General features: G+C 43.8%; 3 protein-coding genes and 1 pseudogene across 4 annotated transcripts; 2 read left to right on the forward strand and 2 right to left on the reverse strand.

Moving 5' to 3' along the window:
* Positions 1-1,048: 1,048 nt before the first annotated feature.
* On the forward strand, positions 1,049-8,038 carry LOC133885207 (protein CHLORORESPIRATORY REDUCTION 7, chloroplastic). Its single transcript, XM_062324882.1, is given in 5 exon segments — positions 1,049-1,243; positions 4,681-4,723; positions 7,361-7,479; positions 7,597-7,833; positions 7,835-8,038. Coding segments are annotated over 5 exon segments (633 nt in total). The 3' UTR covers positions 7,874-8,038.
* A 654-nt stretch (positions 8,039-8,692) lies between these two features.
* LOC133921421 (exocyst complex component EXO70E2-like) lies at positions 8,693-11,984 on the forward strand. 2 transcript variants are annotated; one of them, XM_062366282.1, is made up of 2 exons: positions 8,693-9,064; positions 9,848-11,984. In XM_062366282.1, the coding sequence occupies exon 2, from the start codon at positions 9,905-9,907 to the stop codon at positions 11,726-11,728; it is 1,824 nt and encodes a 607-aa protein (XP_062222266.1). In that variant the 5' UTR covers positions 8,693-9,064; positions 9,848-9,904; the 3' UTR covers positions 11,729-11,984. The 2 variants fall into 2 exon arrangements, with proteins under 2 accessions (XP_062222266.1, XP_062222274.1); XM_062366290.1 differs by lacking the exon at positions 8,693-9,064 and having other exon boundaries at positions 9,848-9,959; positions 10,055-11,984.
* A 166-nt stretch (positions 11,985-12,150) lies between these two features.
* LOC133921434 (uncharacterized) lies at positions 12,151-14,277 on the reverse strand (annotated as a pseudogene).
* A 7,298-nt stretch (positions 14,278-21,575) lies between these two features.
* Positions 21,576-23,556, reverse strand: LOC133921448 (PLASMODESMATA CALLOSE-BINDING PROTEIN 3-like). The gene is made up of 4 exons (XM_062366327.1): positions 22,747-23,556; positions 22,243-22,485; positions 22,100-22,133; positions 21,576-22,007 (listed from the first exon to the last, which is right to left on the reverse strand). The coding sequence occupies exons 1-4, from the start codon at positions 22,802-22,804 to the stop codon at positions 21,791-21,793; spliced, it is 552 nt and encodes a 183-aa protein (XP_062222311.1). The 5' UTR covers positions 22,805-23,556; the 3' UTR covers positions 21,576-21,790.
* Positions 23,557-23,567: the final 11 nt, after the last annotated feature.

Here is a 23,567-nt window from a genome sequence, read left to right on the forward strand (position 1 = left end):
TGGCAGGAACTGATACCGAGTGTGGCAGGAGCAGTTAGAGGTGACAGGCCACGCGCGCTCTTAAATGCGGCCTCGGGCCTTTGACTGGCTGACACCTCATCAGGGGCCCCTCTAGGGGCCACTGACGGAGGGGCTTCCTGGGTCGTCGGGGAACCGAGTGCTCGGGGGTCACTGTTCACCTCCCCGAGCACTCTCTCCCGAGAACGCCCTTCCTCGGTCCTCGGGGAACCGAGTGCTCGGGGGCTACTGTTCACCTCCCCGAGCACTCTCTCCCGGGCATGCTTGGACGGATCCTCAGGGGACCGAGTGCTCGGGGGCCGTTGCACGCAGCCCCAAGCACTCTCTCCCGGAACTTCCTTCAGTGGGTCATCGGGATACTTGGGTGCCTGGGGGGCTACCGCTCGCGGCCCCGGGCACACTTCTCCCGGTACTTAGCTTTCCTGGTCGTCGGGGGACTCGGGTGCTCGGGGGTCACCGAATACCTCCCCGAGCACTTTCTTCCCTGCACTTAGACTTCGCAGATCATCGGGGAACCTGGGTACTCGGAGACCACTGACTGTGGCCCCGAGCGCCCTCTCTCGGGGCTTAATCTTGTTTGCCTTGCGGAGGTGACCCCGCGGGATGGCGCCATGTGGCGGATTGCTGTCCTGGCCTCGGGATTCGGGGACCCCCGGTTCCTGATTCACCGACAAGTACCTTGTTTTGAGCAAACAAACTGGTGACATGTTATATCATATTTGTTTTCTGAGTATCTAACATTGCCCTTCCTTAAACTAAAGCCTTTATTCCTGGAAAAACTATTGAAAAACTCATATCCCTCATCCTCAGATCTAAAGGTCCTCTAAATGATATCTTCGTACTCGGCTAAATCTTCAAGTGTCTGCTTTACCACATTCCCATCTTGGATATGGAAGATGACGCGCACTTTACCAGACGGCGCGACGACAGAGGTGACCACCTACGCGGGCACGTGCACGTGACCAACTGCATCTACCTGTGACACCACCATGCGCACGCGCATGACACGTCCGGGTGGAGGAGCAGCCTGATGCGGTTGTCCGCGTCAGCTTTGCCCGCGCTGATGCGGGACCTCCTCGTGCTGCAGCGCTCACGCTCGCTCCGGGGCCCCTCCACGCGCCGCTTGGTCGACTCCGCGTCCAACAAAGTCGCCACCGACCACTCCCTCCACGTCGGGCTCAAGACCCTCCTCCACCGTGCGTCATTTTGCACAGCTACAGTGGAGGCAACCGTCAAACCTGTCCAAATGGGCCTGTCGGGTAGGCCCGGCACGGGGCCAGCGAGGCATGACCCGGCTAAGGGACGACCCGACAGGCCCTACTAAGTAAACATGCCATGCTATGTCGGCCCGCGTGCCAGAGTAGTGGCCCACTGCATAGCCCATTGTCGACCGTGCCGTGCCAGGCCAGCCCGAGCACGGTTGTGGCACGGAGGGCCGGCCGAGCAGGGAGGGGCTGCGGGGGCATCCGGGGTAGGGCGGAGGCGAGAGCGGTGGTTCCTAGCGGCGATGTGGGTGTCCATGTTGGGGCGGCGGCGTGGCCAGGGCGGGCAGAGCTACTAGGGCGAGGCGACGGGGTGGGGCGGTCTGGTGGGCGGTTGAGGCGGGGTGGACGGGAGGCAGCGCAGGTGGCCAGGGTGGGGTGGGTCGTTTCCGTGCCAGCCCGGCATGCTGCGTGCTCGACCCAGGCACGGCCCGTTGCACTGTGTTGTGCCGGTCTGGCCCGACTACGCTCGGACCATGCCTTGCTTGGGCCGTGCCTACGTACCGTGTCTCGGGACAGTCCAATAGGCCGATGGATTTTCTAACTTTTTTTGAAGTATAGGCTAGGGTGTACTGACAATTTGCAAGGGAGGAGGTACGACGCCCCGGGTTCAATCTCGGGCGGGTGGAGTCCTCAGCGGTATCGCTCACCAACCGAGCTAGGCTCGGTTCGCGTGGATTTTGTAGCTTTAACATTCAAAGAAATAAATCAACAAAGAACATATCAAAATTAAACAAACATGGAGCCGTAGGGCGAGACGCACCAGAAAGTCACGTGAACATGAGCAAAGTCGTGAGGCCCACATGTGCCAACAGTTATATTATATGTGACGATCACGCCATCATGTCGATAGTGTATACCGAGGTCCCAACAGGGGTCAAATGGTCCAATATTACACTTATAGTATTATCTTCATATGTTGGCTACTCATAATTGCCGATTGCGATGCCACATTCTTCTCGGTCCACATGTGCATCTACCATGACTTCTCTCCATACCAACAAGGGGTAGTACAGAAATATTGACATGTTGTCCATTGACTACGTCTTTTGATCTGATCTTAGGCCCTGACTCACACTCCATGGAGAATCTTGCGGAGGAAACCTTAGGTTTTCAGACCATTGGATTGTCATCAATATTTTTGTTACTCAAGCTGACATTCTCGCTTTTGCTTCGTTGACCCCCGCTTTCACGATTGCTTCCCTCTAAGGACATAATGCTTTAAGCATCTTTCATGCCACATGTGGCAATAGGTGTATAACATGTGATGATTAGATCATACCCCTCAGTTACGTCAATAGTGTAGACTGCAAGTCATCGGGGTAAAATGGTTAAGCACAACATTTGCAGTATCGCGTAATCTAAGGAGATACCTCAAAGTAAGTATCACTCAATTATTGTGCCTAACTAGCCAGAACTATACCTTATACGCGCTAACATATTTTTCACGTTCCCACATTACATGGTGCACTATCATGCTTCACGTCATATTCCCAAGTTCAATGATGTACTCTACCACGTCACCTGACGATTGTGTCGTTAGTTCAATGGTGTACTCTACCACATCACCTGATGATCGCGTTGTTAGCTAGGAAAGACACCATACGCATGCTAAAACAATTGTTACATTCACACGTTGTGTGGTACACTACCATATTATCAGATCTTTTAAATTTCATACAGGGCGTCTAATGAAAAGTGCGTGTCCTTCACATTTTTTACAACATCGTTGGATTTAGCAATGTCATATGTATGGTAACACTAAAATGTTGTACATGCTATCATGTGTGGTATACACCCTATGAATCATCATATGTTGTCTTTCTAAATTTAATAAATGGAGATTAGTCATGACGCTTATAAATTATATAGAAAATTTCGGTCACAAAAATTAGTCAACATGTGTAGTTAGTACATCCTATCACATGTGTACATCCTATCACGTGTGTACATCCTATCACGTGTATGCTCATACGAACCTTCTGAACATACACACGTCCGAGTGGTACACATAAACCAACATATGTTTCTTTTTTTTAACTGAATCACCATGTGTTATGTACACAAGAACCAGTACGTAATATGTACACATAAAACAGTACGGTTGTGTACACATGAACTAATACATTTTATTTAACTCAACCGTTGAACCAACCGTACCAAAATTTTGTGACTGTACCAAAATCTGTCGCTGATTCATGAGTACACATGAATTAGTACTTTTTTCCGTTAACTCATCCATCATGTCAGGTTGACCTATGACCATATCAAAATCTGGATATCACTAACCGTACCAAAACATTCCAAAAGAAAAAACAACTAACTAATAGACATTAATTGATTTTTCAAAACAAAAACATAAAAATAAATATAATAATTATGGGTGAGGTAATAGGTCATCTTCTGTATTGCAATATAGTAAGATGGACAGTCTACAATTATTTAGGTGTACTATAAATAAAATAATTGTTTTTTTTTCAAAAGGCATTGTAATGGTTTGTTTCTGAAACTGTAACATGGTTCATTGCTCATCCCACAAAATAGAGTTGACTGGACAAGTTGTCAAGTTGACATATGTTCATATTTTCATATGTATATGCTAGTAGAATTGGTCTCGGAAGTGGAGATTAATAGTGTTATCTGGATACAGACACGAGTGTCGGATCCGATTTGGATTCGGATATCAGATTCGGCAAAGAACACAGATGTGAGAATCCGACTCAGATTGGAGGTATCCGATTCAGTAAAAAAAAATTGAATACAGATGTCTAAATAACACTAGAGATTAGTGTGTGTACAATAGACAAATTCTACCGGCAGCCGTCGCTCCGATCTGCACTAAGTTCTGGATGGTCAGGCTGCCACTGTTTGTATTGAAATGCAAATGAAAACCAATGGGAAGGGACCGGTCTTCTCTTGGGATAGATGTTTTTTCACCAATCGCAAGGTAGAGGAGGATAATCTCAGGGGGTTTTAACGAATACTTCTGTTACAGCATCTCCTAATACTATTACAGTATTCTCTATTTTTTTTATCTCCAACAACCATTCTATTTCCTAACTTTTATTACTCTCCTCCTCCTATCAGACTCACGTGCATACGATATAAACAGTGTTAGAGTCTTTCGTATCCTACGCAAATTTGGAGCTCCTTTCTCCAGACTTCATCACTGTAGCATTAGAATACCACCTCTGTTGTGTTTACAGCCTAGACGAGCGACAAAAGACAAAAAAAAACTGATAGCACAGTATTTTGCAGCAAAAATATCGGAGTTGTTGAAGTCGGCCTAAACAAAGCCTTAAAAAGCTTCTTGTGAGAAGCCGTAGAAGCGATACAGAAGATTTCAGACCACACAACCTGAGCAGAGGAAGGATGGAAGCTGCGGTGGCGGCGGCTATAGCCCGGCCGCCGGAGTGCGGCCTCCACCGGCGGGCTGCTCGCCGGTAACGTCGGTTTACCTATTACTTCTATCGTTTCTTCGCTGCTCAAGTTGCACTGCACGCCATAGCTCTCCTTTTTGAAGTAGCACTGTCACTGCACACCAGGGCAACATACCGTAGTAAAGCAGTTTTACTGTCAAAATGGCTATACACTTGGATTGTGGCTCATAGTTTGGTGGCTGATTTTTCAGAATTTTTTTATACGGTATCTTGAACAAGTTATTTGGTCAACTTAAATTAAACTGTAACATGCTTCTAAATAAACAGCACTGCTGGGAGGCTGGGATCACTTCGAGGGATATTGTAATTTTATTGTAGCAAGACCCAAGTAAAGTTTCATCGGATAATATCTTTAGAATTTGACTGATTGTGTGCACAACCCTTTTGACCAGGACTTGCAACCTGACGAGAAAACTAGTCTCTTCTGCAGTTGTTAACTTAACTAGGTAAATGATGGCTACAGTACAGGCCTTGGAATTTGGAACATAAATAAACAACAACGAAGTCTTTGACCCAAGCAAGCACGTTGGGTAGACTAACACAAACTAAAAATAAATAAAACCCTCCAATGGTTAGCAACTCCTGGGCATTGAAATATCTTGGAAAAGGCTTGTCCTGAATCCCAACTTTCGTACGGAAAATCCACACCTGGCCCCCCAAATTAGTCCACCTTTGAATTTGGCTTGAAAAAGAGCAGAGAAACTTTCTGCATCATGGTGGGGAAGTCCGGCCTGTGTATGAATTAGTGGCACAACGCGGGAGAAGTCAAGATTGTAAATTACCATCTACATATGTATTATACATATTATATATGGTTAATATATACCTAATACAAATACCAATATGTACTAATATTATTGTATATATTATGATAATGTTATATGGTATGTATGCTACTGTAGTTAGCTCGCACAATAAGTGTTTACTAATATAGGTTATATACCATATGTATACCACTATATAAATATGTATATATGTCATATGCAATATGCTATTAGTCAATATGTGTATTATGCATATAATATGATAACATAGTAATGTTACATATGGTACCTATGGATACCGAACCATATATATATATGTATACAACATATTGCAAATATATTAGACATTCATATGTATTAATCATATATGTAACATATTTGTATTATAATGGATATGAACATATTAATATGGTATGTTACATTAACATATATGCACAATGTAATGGTATAACATATAATATGTAACCATATAATATGTTATACCATATATAACATATTGTATATGGTATAACATATATGTATCAATATAACATATAATATGTACAATATAATATAGCATATATTACGGTATTATTATCCATATATAACATATGTTTTAATATATAATATGTTAATAATAAATAGATATTATATATAACAAATTATATGTATGGGTATAATATATTATATGCATATAACATGATGGTATAACATATACATATACATATATATATATATATATATATATATATATATATTGTATACATATCATATATGTTATATAGAAACATATATGTTATACTCTATATATTGTATATGGTATAACATATTATATGGTTACATACATATATGTTATACCATATAATTACATATATGGTATATAAGTACACATGGATACATATTATATAACATATATGTATATGTAATTACATGTATGTATCAATGTGTAATCATATACCATATATGTTGTATATGGATAATTGTACCATATATATTATGTATGTTATATAATATGTATCCATGTGTAATTATATACCATATATGTAATTATATGTTGCATACATATGTATTCATGTAGTATATATTAATAATATAGTATCATGTATTTATATGGTACATATTGTGTGATCATGTACTATGCATACATACGTAATTATTAGTAATATGTAATATTGTAATGTATATGTTATGTTGTATATATATTACTGTAACATATATGTTATATATTACTATTTATGTACATACAATTACAATTATATATGGTAATATGTAATATATATATATATATATAAAATATGTTATGTAATATGGATACAATATTGAAATGGTAAAAATGCATGCAAATGGACAATCGCAAAGGAACATACCTTTTCACCAAGTAACCTAGTGTTAAAAATAATTTTAGAAATTATTACAGCACATGAGAGGAATATTAGTGAATTTTTCTATATTTGTGGGAATTTCTTTTGAGATCTTAAAAATTGCAAGAAGTTCTAAAAGTAGCTCTCTTTAGGGTTTTTATTTTGAAATCTACATAGGGTATTAAGGTAGATCCTTCTTAAACGGATTCATCATGAATTGTAGACCGTATAGAAAAAAGTTTGTAAATTTTAGAGCATAGGTGCCTCACTGTCCGAATAGAAAGAGAGAGAAAGGAGGAGAAGCCTGGGTACCGTGTGTCTGCGGGCACCGATCATCAACCAGTGCAACAGTAAATGTGCAACTGTCGTGTTCATGTGAGGTGGGCAAAAACTATATATATAGGATTGATTTTTTTTCCATCAATAGTCAAACATTACTACCACTTCAATATCTTGGCATTTTTCTAGCACTCACCACACTACCAGTTTTCAGTCACAGTCACAGCGCACAACCGCACCTGTCTCCTCCAACGCAGGCAGAAGATCGCTGCGGCCCCACCGGCGATCGCAGCGGGCAACGTTCTCAGCTGGAGCCGCGAGCTTTCCCACCGCCTCGTTGAAGAGACCACCGAGAGTTCAAGAGCATGGAACCAAGGTCCAAGTCCTTCCATGGAATGAATGGGTCGAGCTAACATTTTTTTTTTCTACAGAGAAAGTGAAAACATTTTACACCTAATAATAACTGTGCAAGGTCGTCATTTTTTTGGGCTAGGTTTGTGCGGCGCGGAGAAGGGCAGACATCCAGTCGGACACGTACGTGCTGATGGAGCCCGGCGCGGACGAGGAGTTCGTCTCCAAGGAGGAGCTGGAGGTCCGGCTGAAGGGCTGGCTGGAGAACTGGCCGGGGGACGCGCTGCCCCCTGATCTCGCCAAGTTCGACACGGTCGACGACGCCGTCTCGTACCTCGTCAGGTCCGTGTGCGAGCTGGAGATCGACGGCGAGGTCGGCTCCGGCCTCCGTGCAGTGGTACCAGGTTGAGCTGGAGTAGTCGTGTTACATTACTGGTTGAGTGGTTTGGGCGCCCTAGATGTAACATCTCGGAAAATCTTACGGAACTACACAAAGTTGGATTAGAGTATTGCGAAATTTTGTTAAAAGTTTTCATAAAACTACATGTTATTTGGATACCTCATACCTACCTTGAAATGATAAAGTAATCTTTATGTCGAAAACCACTTTTTGATATAGTGGTGGTATCTAATGATTTACATATACGTGAGTATTTTTAATGGAATTATCTGTATGTATGTGATAATACCGTATTTTTGGGTGTATAAGTGTGATGTGCAGTGCCTCTTACATGAAAAAGATAATCATTATATCGAATTCGGTTCTAGTCAACTAACACTAGCCAATCATCTATTAGAGCTTCCAGCATCAATGCTACATACATGTACTAAGGTCCTATCAGCTAGGTATTATAAATTATGATTCATAATTTGTAAGCTAAAATAAATACGTTCTTATTACAATTTAATTTGTAACGATGTAGCAATCCGAGTTTGATTAGTTTTCATAATTATACAATCTAACTTTTTATCATATAATTTTTTATCATATATAATTTATAAACTGTTTTTCATAATTTGCAATTGAAACAATCGAGCCGTAATGCTACGCTAGCACCAAAAGATCAACGTAGGAGAGGCAAAGCAGTCACGGTCAGCAGCAGCGCAAGCCAGACGGCTATTCAAGTGACTCAACCAGTGCGAAAGGTCGCCCTCTCCCCGTTTCCGCAGAACGGTCGCGTTTCCCGTCAGAACGGAACGCAACGGCCTGTCGTCCTTGACTAGCTCCTTCGGCGAGAGAGACGAGACGAGAGAGTCGTCCTTGACTAGCTCCTTCGGCGAGAGAGACGAGACGAGAGACCCCGGCATCACGGCATCCTTTCCAATTGCTTCCTCTGACCATCCCCATCCGCCCCGTCGGAGGTTTCCGCAGGGTCCCCCGGTCGCCGTCGCTCCCCTCGGGTTGACTTGACTTACACAACCCTTTGCTAGCCACCCCAATAATCCGATACCATCTCTCTCTCTCTCTCTCTCTCCCTCTCTCTCTCTCTCTCTCGCCGCACCAGCCTCTCTTCCTCACGCTTGGTTAGATCGAGCTCTGAATCCGGGATTGCGGCGGTCCCGGGGACGGCCGCCGGAACCAGCGAAGCAGCAGCTCTCCGGTGGCGGCGGTGAGTGTCGGTTTCCTGCTTATTTAGGGGTAGTTGCAGGGGTCCTTGTTATGTGTGCTTCTTGTGTGCTAGTTAAGTTTTGCCCGAGTTTGGTCGTGCTCTTATACAAGAAAGACAACTGTGTTTTGGTATTTTGGATTTTTCCGGTCTTCTGATATTATTTTAGATTTCCTTGTTCGGATGGACAATTTGTTTCCCCACCAAAGAAGTTCTTTAAGAAGTGTAAGAACCTGCAAATTCATTTGACGAACATATTTAACGCTCAATGTTTGCTATCCTTTACAACGTATTGAGATAATTAAGGGTTGGAAAATAAGAGGAGTCATCCCTGCTTGATGTTGAACCTGAACAAATTATATTCTTGAACGATCGGGCTTGTGGAATCTTATACGATCAAACTTCTCCACTATTTTAATTAAGAAATAAGAAAAAAGAGGAAGAGAAAAAGGAAAAGGAAAAGGAAATCTCTGGGTGAAGAAAGGACACGATAATTAGTTTGTATTTACTTTAGTCCCTGCCTTTCACCTTTTAACTGTGATGTTACCTTCATTCACTGTTTTTCTCTTCCTATTTATATGGTTGTGCTTGCAAGTTTGGAAGATGTGCTGCTTGAAAATCATGTTTGATTTTCGTGATCAATTGTTATTTCCATCTATTTCGCGTGATATGATTTTCATTATCTTTAGACTTTAGTTATTTCCATCTCTAGCTTTCCCAATTCCAATTTATCAATTGTAGAAATTTGGAGCTAGACCTGATCTTTGTGTTAAACATATGAAACAGGGAAGGAAAACGGCCTTGTCTGATTTTGTTGAGGACGACAACTATATAATCCAGAACATGATGGCTGCGGAGTTAGTTAAGCAGTGTTCAAACATCACTCTGAGAGAAGAAAGTGAGATTTGTGATATTAAACATGCGCTTAAGGCATTGAGAAAGAAGATTCTTATATTGGATTTTGACAACTCCATACATGTCCATGATCCACAGGACTCATTTGAGTACTTGGAAGTGTTGTACAAAATCAGACAACTGTCTGAAAGGTTAAGGAGCTTAAACCCTGGTGGAGAAGCCAAACAGCTGGATGAACTCACTGTGTATGCTGATGACCTTTCTGAAATGGCAATGGCAAGGCTTGAAGAGGAATTTGTTTATCTTCTTACCCATTACAAACAACCATTAGAACAGGAACTCCTCTCCTTTCGCTCTACAGAGGATGGCAGTGTGGATGACTTTTCACGCAGCTCATTCAGTGAACATACTGAAGGGAAGGCAATGCAAAATGATATCAGTGGAGGATCAGAATATTTTGTGCCTGATTTGATTCAACCTGGTGCAGTCTCTGCTGTCAAGTCCATTGCTAAATTCATGTTCCTGAATGGCTATGATAAGGAATGTTGCCAGGCTTATATAAGCGCAAGGCAGAATGCAATAGATGAGTACTTTGGGTCTCTTTGTCTGGACAAGTTTAGTATAGAAGAACTTATGAGCACTAGTTGGGACAAACTGAATTCATTAATAAGGAGATGGAACCGAGCAATGAGGGTTTTTATTCAAGTCTACCTTGCAAGTGAGAGGCGACATAGCAATCATGTCTTTGGTGAACTTTCAGTTCCAACTGCCGAGATGTGCTTCTATGAAATTTCATTTAACCCCATTATGCAACTTCTGAGCTTTTATGAATCTGTAGCAATTGTTCCTCCTAAAACAGAAAAGCTCTTTCGTTTGCTTGATATGTATGAGGTCCTAGATGATCTGCTCCCTGAAGTAGAATCCTTGTTTGAAGCAGGATACGACAATATGATTATAAATGAGTATCATGAAGTCCTAGTCCAACTGGGAGAATCAGCAAGGAAGGCCTTTGCAGAGTTCAAAAATGCCATCCAATCATACACTTCATCCAGTGCTGTGGCTCGTGGAGCAGTGCATCCGCTTACAAAGTATGTTATGAACTACATAAAGGCTCTCACGGGATACAGCAAAACACTTGATTCACTTCTCAAGGACACAGATCGAAAATATCAGCATTTTGCTCCTGACATTCAGTTGATGGCAAACTCCTATCCTCATTTCACGGTGACAGCTTTGCATCTACAGTCAGTTGCTGCAGTTTTGGAGGCAAATCTTGAAGCTGGATCTAGATTGTACAAAGATGATCGATTGCAGAACATCTTTATGATGAACAACATCCACTATATGGTCCAGAAAGTGAAGAACTCAGACCTTAAAAGCTTTCTTGGTGATGACTGGATCCGGGTGCACAATGGGAAGTTTCGGCAGCAAGCGATGAGATATGAGAGGGCGTCGTGGAATAACGTCCTCTCTTACCTGAGTGATGATGGTTTGTATGCTGCTGGCAATGCTGCTTCTCGTAAAACCATTAGGGACAAGTTCAAGAATTTCAACCTGTCCTTTGAAGAGGTCTATCGAGTTCAGACAGCATGGTCTGTCCCAGATGACCTACTTCGCGAAGATGTGCGGATTTCAATATCACTGAAAGTTATACAGGCCTATAGGACATTCGTGGGAAGATATTCAGGTCACCTTGACGGCACAAGGCACCGAGATCGTTACATAAAGTATAGGCCCGAGGATCTGGAGACACTTTTGCTGGATCTTTTTGAAGGAACTCAAAAGTCATTGCAGCATTCTTGCCGAGCGTGAAGCTTAAAGCCCAGTTCTTGTTGAAGAGATGCCTCAGTTTTTTTTTTTTTTTATCCCTTGTTTTCCCCCTTCGCTTCATATTAGAATGGTACAGTTGAATGATTATAGCAATGTCTTGTTCTGCCCAACTTGCATCAATAGCCTTTTCTTCGCGGCTCTCTTGCTGCTTAGAGTTCCTCATACTTTGGTACCAGTGTATAGTTTCTGAATATTTTGTTACTTATACAGTATACAGTAATCCTGCATTCCCGCGTAAGAGGTTGCCTGCATTACAGTGAAGGAAATGTGGTGCTTTACCGGTTAAGAATTGAATCGTTCAAAATGATAACGATGGCTTGCTACATGTAACTTTGATCTGTAATGTCTGAAACAGCTCTTCACACCTGAACAGTTCAGCAAAGGATGAAAGCAGTTTGGCATAACATTATCTATGTTGATAAAAACTTCCAACAAAAGAGACAGAATTTAATCAAGCTTCCACCCCTCATATGTACTGTACATGATCAAGCCATGCTTCCTCCTAAAAAAGGATCATTAGGTAATTAATCCTATTCCTGCATCATGGGATAATTTGCAATTCAATCAGAAAAGAAAAGAAAGAACGAAGAACTATACAGAGCTACCGCCCCCCCCCCCCCACTACCAAGAAATTCGGAATTTCTAGACAGTCCTAAAAAAACTGCCTGCATGAATTTCGATGTCCTCGCATTAACTACAATCAACTGAACACTACCCGATCACTTATTCTGGCCGTCGCCATCCTTCTTGAGGTCGGATGGCGGTAGGAAGTAGTCCGTGGTGAGCCCGTGCACGTTGAAGTCGGCCTCCTCCACCGTCCATGTCTCATCCAGCTTCCTCTTGTGGTTGACGGAGCCATCGCCGTACCGGAAGAGCGTCACAGTGGTGTGGCCGCCGTGCGCGACGTTTATGCCGTCGATGTAGCGGTAGTCGGAGATGACGGACTCCATGCTGGTCGCCCAGAAGATGTTCTCGCTGCGGCTGGCGCCCTTGCCGGACTTCATGCGGAGCAGGTGCGAGTCCTCGAGGCACCCCCGTGCGCTGGCTGAAGTAGCCCCACACCGTGTGGTGGATGATGTCAAACGCCGCCGCGCTCCGCGCCCGCAGCGTCGCCGCGCCGGCCTCCAGCTTCAAGATGAAGCACTCCTCGCCGTTGATGATCTTCTCGCCTATGAACACCGCGTCGGAGAAGAGGTTCACGATCGCCCGCGGATCTAAGCCCTACAGCGGGACAGCAAGAAGCACTATCGACGATGCACCTGGCTAGACACGTCAGCAATGTAACACCTTAGTATATGCAACAATGGTTTTTGCTTGGCTACAGCCACCTCTATAAACAGTTTTTTATCCTTCCATGCACCCATCTTTCATCTTCTCTTTACTGCTCTCTCTCTCACATACCACCAGACCACCGGGCACCGGGCCCACCTCACACGCATGGGAACGCGCGTAGCGCTGATCGCCCAAGCAAGCGACAAGTTCTCTTCTCTCTCCTCCAACAAGGCTGACGTGCTTGGCGTAACGCGCATTATTGGGCTTGCTCTAGGAGATGAGAATGCATGCATGACCACAGCCTCACCCGCAGGAGATGAGGATGCATGAGATGGCATGCATATGCCTTAGTGCGTATATGGAGGGATATTTACTCATTTGCAACTGAGGAAGTGGTAATTGTTGACTCTCTGACAACGTGATAGGCAAAATGGCAAATGAGATGTCACCTAGAAGTCTCTGATGACAAATAAGCGAATGACTCGTACCTGGAGAGAGCGGTGGAGGGGACGGGGTGGGTCACGGGAGACGTGTGACTGCTCGGTGGCGGACTGGCGCCAAGCGACCTTGCCGTCGCTGCCGGCGCTCATCTTGTGGCCAGCCATGAAGAGCTCGAAGTACCAGAGCTCGGGGTTTTTCTGCCACAGCACGAAGCCGCCATCCTCGGCGGCTCGGCGTGGCCCTGCGCGGGCGGTGACGGTCTGGTCGCCGAGGTGGAATTCGGACGCGCGCGCATTCGCACCTTTCCGACGGCGTACATTCTCTGCACCCCCTGCAGCGCCGCCTGCCCGCCCGTCGCCGCCATGTACTTCTGGATGATGTACTTGGCCGTCGACGCTTGCTTCATTCATCCGCGCAGCGAATCGACACACGTCAAGAATCAACCAATCCCTGAGTTTTGCACGCGCGTAACAAAACGTGGCATGCATGTCACGACCGCGCGCGCGTCATTGCGCTGCGCATGCATGCACGCGGGGTAGGACGGTGGCTTACGATGGAGGAGTGGCGGATGGAGCGGCTGAAGGCGCGGTCGTGCGGGACGGGCCGGCAGGGGATGAGCGACGAGCCGACGACGTTGAGGAAGAGCTGGAGCTCGGCGTTGGCGGAGGCGGGCCCGTCGACGGTGGCACGGTCGAAGGCCTGGGCCTTGAGCCAGGCGCGCATGTTGGCGCCCCCCGCGCGGCGGCGCTTGTCGGTGCCGGGGGCGTTGATGAGCATCTCATCGAGGATGGGCACCTCCAGCACGGTGTCCATGGGCAGTAGCGTTTGTCACTTGTGCGTCATACTGCCATGGAACTCTTTTTGGCCCTGTTTGTAGGAATCCCCTGTTTGCTTCGGCAGGTATCTCACTAGATCCTTGATATTAGCAGCGTATTTTGTCTTTGGGCACGACTACACGAGAGTTTAAGTGGGATAGCAATTGAAAGTTTAGGGTGCAACATTCATCAATTTAAACACACTAGCCCAGCAATCCCTAACACGAATAGTGGAAATTCGTGAAAAAAAAAACTGCATGTCAAGATTGAGATATGAAAAGGCAGAAAGTGTTATTTATATAATTATACCTTTATGATTTCCAAATAGAAATGCAAATTTATATTAGAAACGTATTTTCTCCGAGAACAGCTCTCTAGGTAATTGTATTTGAAGTAGTAGATAGATGGTATGAATTGGTTGGGTATTAGAATGTGTATTAGACATGTCATAAATTTAGATGTCAATCATTCATAAAGTTAATTATGTAAATACTTATTTAAAATAGAGATACATGATCATTAACTGTGCATATTGAAGAGAATGACACGAGATTGTATATAAATTCAGAACTCCCTTAGGATAATAACCCTACATTTTATCCCACCTTGATTAATCTCAGGAGAAGACAATTATAATAGGGTGTATCTAGATCTAGTCATAAGGATCTCGTCGAGCTCTCTCATGTTTTAAGTTCTGAAGCTCTTATCGGATGAATTTAATCATAATTTGAATATGTTGTGGAAAGTTTGGCTCTCCTTCTGGCTTGCCTTTACGACCCTATCTTCTTTGACATAGCGCATTCCCTCCTTTTATAATCGAGTAATCTTTTTGATTGTGTTATCTAGATGATTATTTTCTAGTCTAGAGATAGTTTCTGTATAGAACACGATTAACTACATAAAATATATGTGTATGCCTTATTTACCTTATGCCGGTCATTATTAAACCTATCGTGTAAGGTGACAGATACGTGTATGATGTATGATGTAAATACTTATTTCATCATAGTATATGATTAGAGTGCAAAGATTTTTTTTATATTACATACCTTATTTACTATACCAATTTTTACCTACTATCAGAGTTTTCATACACAACGAAAAGTATTAATAATAAAATATTAGTAGCGTCATTGTTCAAAAGACACCACCAAGATTAGCTCGATTAGACATCCTCTACTCCCGCCCATCATCAGTATCGGCAGGCTAGAAATATTCGTACACTAGTTCATTGTTACCTGCAATAACTTAAGGTTAGCACACTGAGTATGAATATACTCACAAACTTGCACAATATGGATATATACTACTCCCAACTCCAATAATAATGTATTTAGTTGAATAGAAAGGGATAACTACAAGGTTAGGTTAGTTGAGCGGAAAGCACTTTAATCAATTTAATGATATGAACCATTAATATTGACTGACAATAATTAAAACCTCCAAGACTGTGAACTTATTTAATTCAAATAAACATCAACAGATACTTCTCTTGAAGGCTCACATACTTTTCATCCTATCAAATTGAACGAAAATTTATGATTGATGTTCAATGAATATTAATGGTGCTCATGATCGAGAACGCGGTAATTCAAATTGATTTTGTAACAATCCGTATTTTTAAAGATTGCTAATTATATCATATTATCTACCATGTTAGATAAATGGCTTTTAATTATACTTGAGTATTAACGTTAATTTAATAGCTAGTAGCTTAACTAAATTCCTTTGTTAGCAATCGACGCAGATGACCATTGCATATTAATTTATTTTGTGCCTACAGCTGCATGTATGTGTACGTGAATATGAACACAAGCTTTGTAGCTATAGTAAAATATATTGGGGGCCCTGATGTCATAGAAGTGCCACTCATATACTTCTGCCCGCTTTAGAAGCATGCAATTGCTCGAGGTTTCTAGCTTGTGGGACCCATGGCATGCAAAGGAAAAACTACCAAGGAATGGATAATACCCTGCCTCCTGCCGACTTGCTATCTAGCTGCTGTTGTGCTGTGATTAATTGTAAAAAGGACGTGGCATTCTTCCATTAGCTAGCTTAGAAGTGGAGCTACATATTTTATACGGCTCGAGCTCATCTGTTTGCTCGCCGAGGGACCCGAAGCCCGTAGAAACCCACCTGCAGGGCCTATAAATAGGACCGTCCTGCACCAAAGCTGATTCACCTCAGACCAAAGCAGGCGATGCGCTATTCTTCGGAGTTTGTCAGTAGTAGAAAGTAATGGTAGTAAGCAAATCAGCGGTGGCTCGTCGCATGCAGTGACGGGTGCTGCTGTACAAGAGGTTGAAATACTGCTAGTGTGAGAAGGCACTAGTTAGAGAGGCAATAGAAGGACTGCTATTGGGATAAATTAGCCGTAATAGTAGGACTGCTAGTTGGATAAAGCAACCATAGTGCTGCGGAAATACTACTCACGAAAGCAGTAAAATTAATACTCTTTGAACTGTGTTAATTTATTAAGATAAACGAGCTATATACTATTAACATACTGATATTTTGCATTTATTTCACGTTGTAAGTTATTGGATTGCTAGTCTTTTATATTCATATTTATATTTTCACTTGTGATGTTGCCTTATATTTTCGCGTGTGTTTTACATTCCTAGTTGTGGTGTTGTCTTATATTTCACGTGTGTTTTATATTTAAGTTGTTGTTATCTTGATATTTCGCACACATTATTTATTATTCAAAGTGGATTTATATTTATGATGTTGTGCTGCTTGAGCTGTTGTGATGGTTACATTTCGACATAGACCTTATATGTTGTTATGCTTCCTGTCTATTCCTTTTTTGACACTGTGTTGCGACGGCAATTATATTATATCAATCACAATTCAGATGTGGAACTATTTGAGTTCTCCAATGGGATGGCTCTGGTTCAGAACAAGGTACTTGGTGATGGCTCCATATGAGCAACCAAATACTAATATATCAAGAGGTGTGATTCTCAGAGGGTCAAAGAGCTCTGCTCTTCAAGAACATGCATGCATGCATGGTGCTCTAGTTGAGAATGTGATGTCAGAGTATCCCTCTATAAAAATGTAAAGTGTGAAATTTCATCCCTATAACTCTTAGGTTCGAAAGCTTATGGTCATGTATGACACCCGTTGAATCGTTGAATGTTTTATATTGTTGAGTGAAGTTGTTTGCATTATTTCGCTTCCACATTATGTTTATATTATTGGTTGACTTGCACTCGTATTTTACCTTCCTCGTGTTATGTTGGTTTTGCTAATATCATATACCCATTTGCTAAGTGTGATTTATTCATGCTCACCCTTGCTTGTTGTATTTTTTTTATAACATGTGAAAGATGGACTAAGCTAGATGGGAAGGAAAACGACTAGATGTAGAAATAACCTTAGTTTAATATTTAGTTTTTACTCACATGTAAAATGTTCTGCTCATGTAATATTGGTGAAATATCAATAAAGATGGAAAATATGATTGCGATCCTCTTCTCATTTGTGTTTAATTTAGCCTTACATGTTATAAGATAACGCTTATAACTATGTGACGGTTGCCGCGTCTAGGCCCTGGTCGGGAGCATGACAAATTTTACACCATATAGGGAAGTAATTCTTTACTCACACAATACGAGATCATTCGGCTTAGGCAACCAGCCAGCTAGCTCTACATATGGAAGTAGGGTCGAGCTACTTTGACCAGGTCAAAATCGATCCACGGCCATGACTTGCACAATGCTGGCCATGGCGGCAGTACTCGCGGCCCTCGCCGGTGGCGAACTGCACCGCCGTTCGGCTGGGGGTAAGCAACACCACACCAAAGCGGACTCATTTGAGGCATGCGTGGTGGCTTGCGACGACCGAAAGGCGGTTGACGATGGCATACGGCGGCGGCGCATGCACAGGAATGAGGAGGAGGGGCATGACTCTTGGACGATCGAAGGTGGGAGAAGGTGTGACATGCTAAGGGGAAGCTTCCTGGGCAAGCACTGGCCGACGAGCTCAGCCAACGCCGAGCATGACGGCATGATGGCGCAAAGCGTACGCGGACGACTATGTCGGCGTCGAGCCGAGGGCAAAAAGGCGTGCACAAAAGATTAAAGGGGGTCCAACAATGCTCATTGCCGGCTCAGTTGGGGTGGAAAGACGGTGACACGGCGGTGCATCAATGAGGTGTGGGCGGAGCCTGCTGGAGTTGGGGAAGAAAGGAGCGGCACACCAAATCCGGCTGGAACTCGAGGAGGATACGGTGAGGGAAGCTCGGGGAAGCTTCGCTGGCCTCACTCATTGCTTCCCAGGGCTTGGGCCCAGTTCATCCGACCTTAGGCGCGGTGGACTTGGGCTCGATGGTGCAGTGTTGTGTTGCTCTGTGTTGTTGCTTGTGGGCGAGAGAGAGAGAGAGAGAGAGAGAGAGAGAGAGAGAGAGAGAGAGAGAGAGAGAGAGAGTAGTGAATGAGGGAGAGAGACCGATGGTGGGAGAGATAAGGGCGGAAGCCAACTTGCTTGGTCGAGGAAAGCGGCGCCGACATTGTGGCTTGGTGGTTGGCCATGTTTGTTAACAACAATGGTGGTCGACACTGAGTAGAGGGAGGGAGGAGATGATAAGTGGGCCTGTGATCAGTGATCAACACAAACTAAAATATCCCCTTTCCTTCTCTGATTTAATGTAAGATCTTTTCAAGCTCTAAAAATTCTAGGACAAATTTTATGGGATATTATCGCAGATTAAAATTCTTCAAAGTTAAAAAATTTCTTACTTGCTCTAATTTTTAAGCTTCAAAGTAATTCCCTAAAATCTAAAAAAATTCACTAATATTCTTCATATGTTATGAACTAATTTCTAAAATTATTTCAAGCCATAAGTTACATAGTAATTTTGTAAGTGCCTTCACAATGTATCACTTCTTATTAAACTTAACAATTCATATTTAATTTTAATTGCACTAGTTATTTGCTCAAAGCTTCAATTATAATACTAATGATGTTCATAAATACTTAATAATATATTTATAAAATTTGGGATGTTACAGGCACGTCGACGCCACCACAGCTATGACTGAGGAGGGGGCGACATGAATGCAACCATTGCTGTTGCCACCACGTTCGCATCGGCGACCGAGAGATACGTCAAGAAGCCATCAACAGTGTTTCCCTAGCTATCTACCACACCACACCTCATTGAGATAAAACAAGGATGCAGCCTGCTACGATCAACGACCGGCGGCGCAACAGTCAGGTGTTCCATTAGTTCGATTGAGTTGTGTATGTGCAATCTCGATTGTCATCAAATTAACGAAGTGGCTCGGGGATATCTGCTAGCAAACTGTCCGTCAGCAACTACGTGCAAGGAAAGAAGAGCAAGCTAGAGTCTTTGTTTGACCAACTGAACAATCATATGAGGGGATTGAATTCAATAAGGAAACGGCGATCTACGACCATCACAAGCAACACCAATGAAGTCGTTGATCAGTAGCACAGGACACGGGAGCCGACTCGGGTTGTGCAGCTTGTGGTCGCGGTAACAGGTAAGCAAGTGTAAGGTTTCCATATTTGTTGTCTAAATGTGAAAGAAACAGACATTCAAGGCTAGATGCTCAATTTTTTTTTAGTTATTTTCTTGATTGTTGTGGGCCCAAATTATAACGGTGCAAATCTTAACTAGATTCGATATGTCAAGAGAGTCCTACTAGAAAACAATGTATGGTATTATTTTTTACATCCATACGCTTGCAATATTTTGGAATACTAATACTCCGTATACGTGATCATCTCTAAAGATGGAATCTATTAGTGCTAGACTTACATGTATGCTACTTGAACCTCTCCTACTAGGTCATATCAATCTTCATCCAAAACATGATCAAATCATGATAGTGGCGTAATCGTTGTCCATGTCGGCGCACAGCTGGTGAAGAGTTACGGGTTGCCGTATGGCGACCCGATCGCCCGATGTGAGATTGATGGGAGGCACATATTCCAACAAGATATATGGAGACCATGCTGCCGTTCAGTCTCTAGGAATGCGTATGCTCAGAGCGCCGGCTACATGGAGGTTGCACAAGGTGGGAAAAAAATAATAAGGCAGGTGAGAAAAATAACAAGATAACGAGAGAATTAATAAATAAATAAATATAATGTATAGATCGTTCATACATAAGTATATGAGAAGTTATATTTTATGGGGGCACACCGTCCAACTGACTGACGAGAGCGCCCGTTCGAGAGGTGGTGGCTGGCCACTGAACGGAGAACATGAGCGAGCAGGCGCACCGTGCCCTGCGAATCTGTGTTCTGTTACCGACGGCTGGCTAATGTGCTCCACCAGACCACCAGTATGCCCATAACAAGCGCATACGAGGTCAAGGACTCAAGGTTCACGCCGAGCTCAAACTCAAATAGTGATTAGCCATGTCTTCTAATTATGTTTTGGACTGGTATGATTGGGTTGTGATTTTGACGGACAAGAAATTAAGATACAAAGAGCAGCTTCATCTCTATTGCAGACCAATACATGCCGGGTGCTAATGTTTTCACTGCCATCACAAAATCCATTTGATCGTCATACAAGATTAGACTTCGCATAATTAGCAAGATTACAAAGTCTGTGCATAGGATATGTTACCCAACAATATTCGACATCAACCCTAAGCATGCACGGATCAGGATTATATGATAGTGAACAAGCTCCGACGAGAGAGCTTGACTACTTGTGAATTGCTTGACAGGTTGGAGCAGCCATAAGCATGCGGGGAGCAAGGAGTGATCAACAGGATGGGATACACATTTATCGGGATTCAATTTGAATATCTAATTTCAGTTGAATATCTAATTTCAGTTGATATAATTTGTGCCATCCATATTAAGCAAGGTGTGTTTGGCACAATTTTCTTCGCACTATAGCATCTTTTCCCTTAATTCAGGACAACATGGAGGCACCAGCGCATTCTTCGGTATGGAGCCGTTCAGCGACGCACTGATGCATGGACACCCGTCTAGTTATTGCATTAATTGGAGGTAAACATACGGCTTTATGACGTTTCAAATTGGAGGTAATTAAACATAATACGTTATAGAATTTCAAATTGGTAAACGAGGTAAATCTAATCATCGAAGCAACCTAATCAACCATCAAGTTTGCCTGAAATGCTTAAAGCTAGACATAAGAATTTAAAATTTTATAAAGCGTGTAAAATTATTGTTGTTCCAATTTGAATATATTGGTTGTAATCATTGTACAACTACAGTGCCACTAAACTAGAGAAAGAATAACTCATGGATTGTCGGGTCAAGTTTCCAAATAGAAACGTAAAATCAAATGAAATACAATCTTAGAAAATGATATTGTAGCAAATCTAGCCGCACAAATTTGCTAGTTTGGGATAAAAGAAAACTGCGACAAACATCATAGCAGAAGAACAAACGATAACCAAATCTCCACCCGTGGCAACCAAACATCCGATGGATTGCAGAGGACAAACCAAAAATTCGTGGCGCTTCTTGACGCTGCAGAGGTAACAGCCTTCTGGCCAAGTCAGCGCACCACGAAAGCTAGAACGGAGACGACGGCGAGGAGGACGACGTGGCGACCAACAAACGCAGCAGCGGTGCCAGCGCTGACGGTGCTGGGGGAAGGGCCAGACGCGCCGACCGGTGTCGTGAAGCTCCCTCCCATGCCGGGAGTCGTCGGGGCATTCGTGGAGCCTGGAGACGACGTGCCCGTGCCGGTTGCGTTGCTTGTCCCTGCGGCACTGCATGCACAACAGATCGAAGGCAGTAAACACTTCAGTCCCGTGATTGTTTCAGCAGCGAACGTTGATTGCTCGCTAGGAATCCTACATACCTCGGCGTTGCAGGGTATGTGCAGGTTCCAGAGCCTGAAACCGGAAACAAATATGTTAGTAGAAAATTAGGAACGATCCTGAGATGAAACGTGCAAGTGCCTGACGGCGATCGAGGAACGAAGGGGGTGTGTTCTATATGTACTCGGATCTGTGCCGGTGAGGTTGGCGGTGCCGCCGAAGTCGCAGGTGGCGCCCTTGGCCTGGCTGTTCCGCTGGAAGTAGCTGTTGGCGGCGTAGGAGCAGTGTGCGCGCACCGTGACGGGGCTGTAGCACGGCCCGGTCGGGAGCACGGGGGCGCAGTCCGCGCCGTGCCCGCACGCGTAGTCCAGCGTCCTCTGCAGCGCCGCGTCTGCCACGTCCGGTCGGCACACGCACCACGCCCCCTCTTCATGCGCCACACAAAAACACTAGCAAATCAGTATTTCCGTGCAGCAGGTAATCGAGCTCCCTCGATCGATCGCTACGGACATGAAAGCAACGTGTATGTGGACGCTGAGCTAGGTTGTCGGATTCGGAAAAACACGTCGCGACAATGCTGGTACGTATCTACCAAGGATGGATGTCTGATGTTTCTGTAAGCTAATGGACGTGTGGAACTTGTGCAAGGAATGTGCTAGCAGTCAAAGACGAAAGTGAGGTGTCTCACCTGATCCTCTGAGTTCCACGGACACCAAGAGCGGCAAGAAGAACAGTGGAGTCGCCATTGCGCGTCAGAGTGTGTGTAGGGTGTTGGGGACCTCTGCGTCTCTCTAGCTTGGCGCTTCTGGTTTCGTGGCTCTGCACTTCTCCAGTTCTACTAGTACCTGGTGTGGTGTGAGACTCCATTTCTCCTCTTTATTGGCGCTCACCGACGGGCCCCGTCAATTATTTGATTCCTGCGACCATGCTGCATTCCTGCAGGGTGTCGCCTTTGGACGGAGCTCCTCCGTCGGGGCGCGCGGACGGCAGTCTTTTCGGCTGCTTTGGGCTGGGATTACGAATCATCGTCCATCAAAGTAAAGGCGCGCCAAGCTGTGCCCTTGTTTTTGTGCTTTGATGGGCGGTGCTTTGACGTGGCAGATTGGTAGTGCTAACCAGATCGTTCAAGGTGGTAGTGGAGTCTTTATCTTCTCTTTGGACATGCAAAGCTATATATACAAACAACAGGTACTTTGTTTTGGAGTATACCTGTAGTTATCTGGAGAGATCTGAAATTCTACCCATGATGTTCATCAGGGATCAGTCACTAACTCACCATGGTTAAAACATTCGAGTGCATCTTCATCTCAACAACACATTTGTAGTACTTGGAACCTTTTTCTCAAAAATGAGAAGTTTCGAACAGATACATGAAACCCATGCTGAGAAAATCTTAAAGAGAAGGCTTTTATCTATGTTTCTAATCCTCACAAATGTGTAAATATGTCCGGCAAAGCATAACCAGCAAGACTTAGGCAACAACAAATCTTTTCTCATTGCACATGATCC

Source organism: Phragmites australis, chromosome 1 (genome assembly GCF_958298935.1).
Source record: "Phragmites australis chromosome 1, lpPhrAust1.1, whole genome shotgun sequence".
Lineage (NCBI taxonomy): Eukaryota > Viridiplantae > Streptophyta > Magnoliopsida > Poales > Poaceae > Phragmites > Phragmites australis.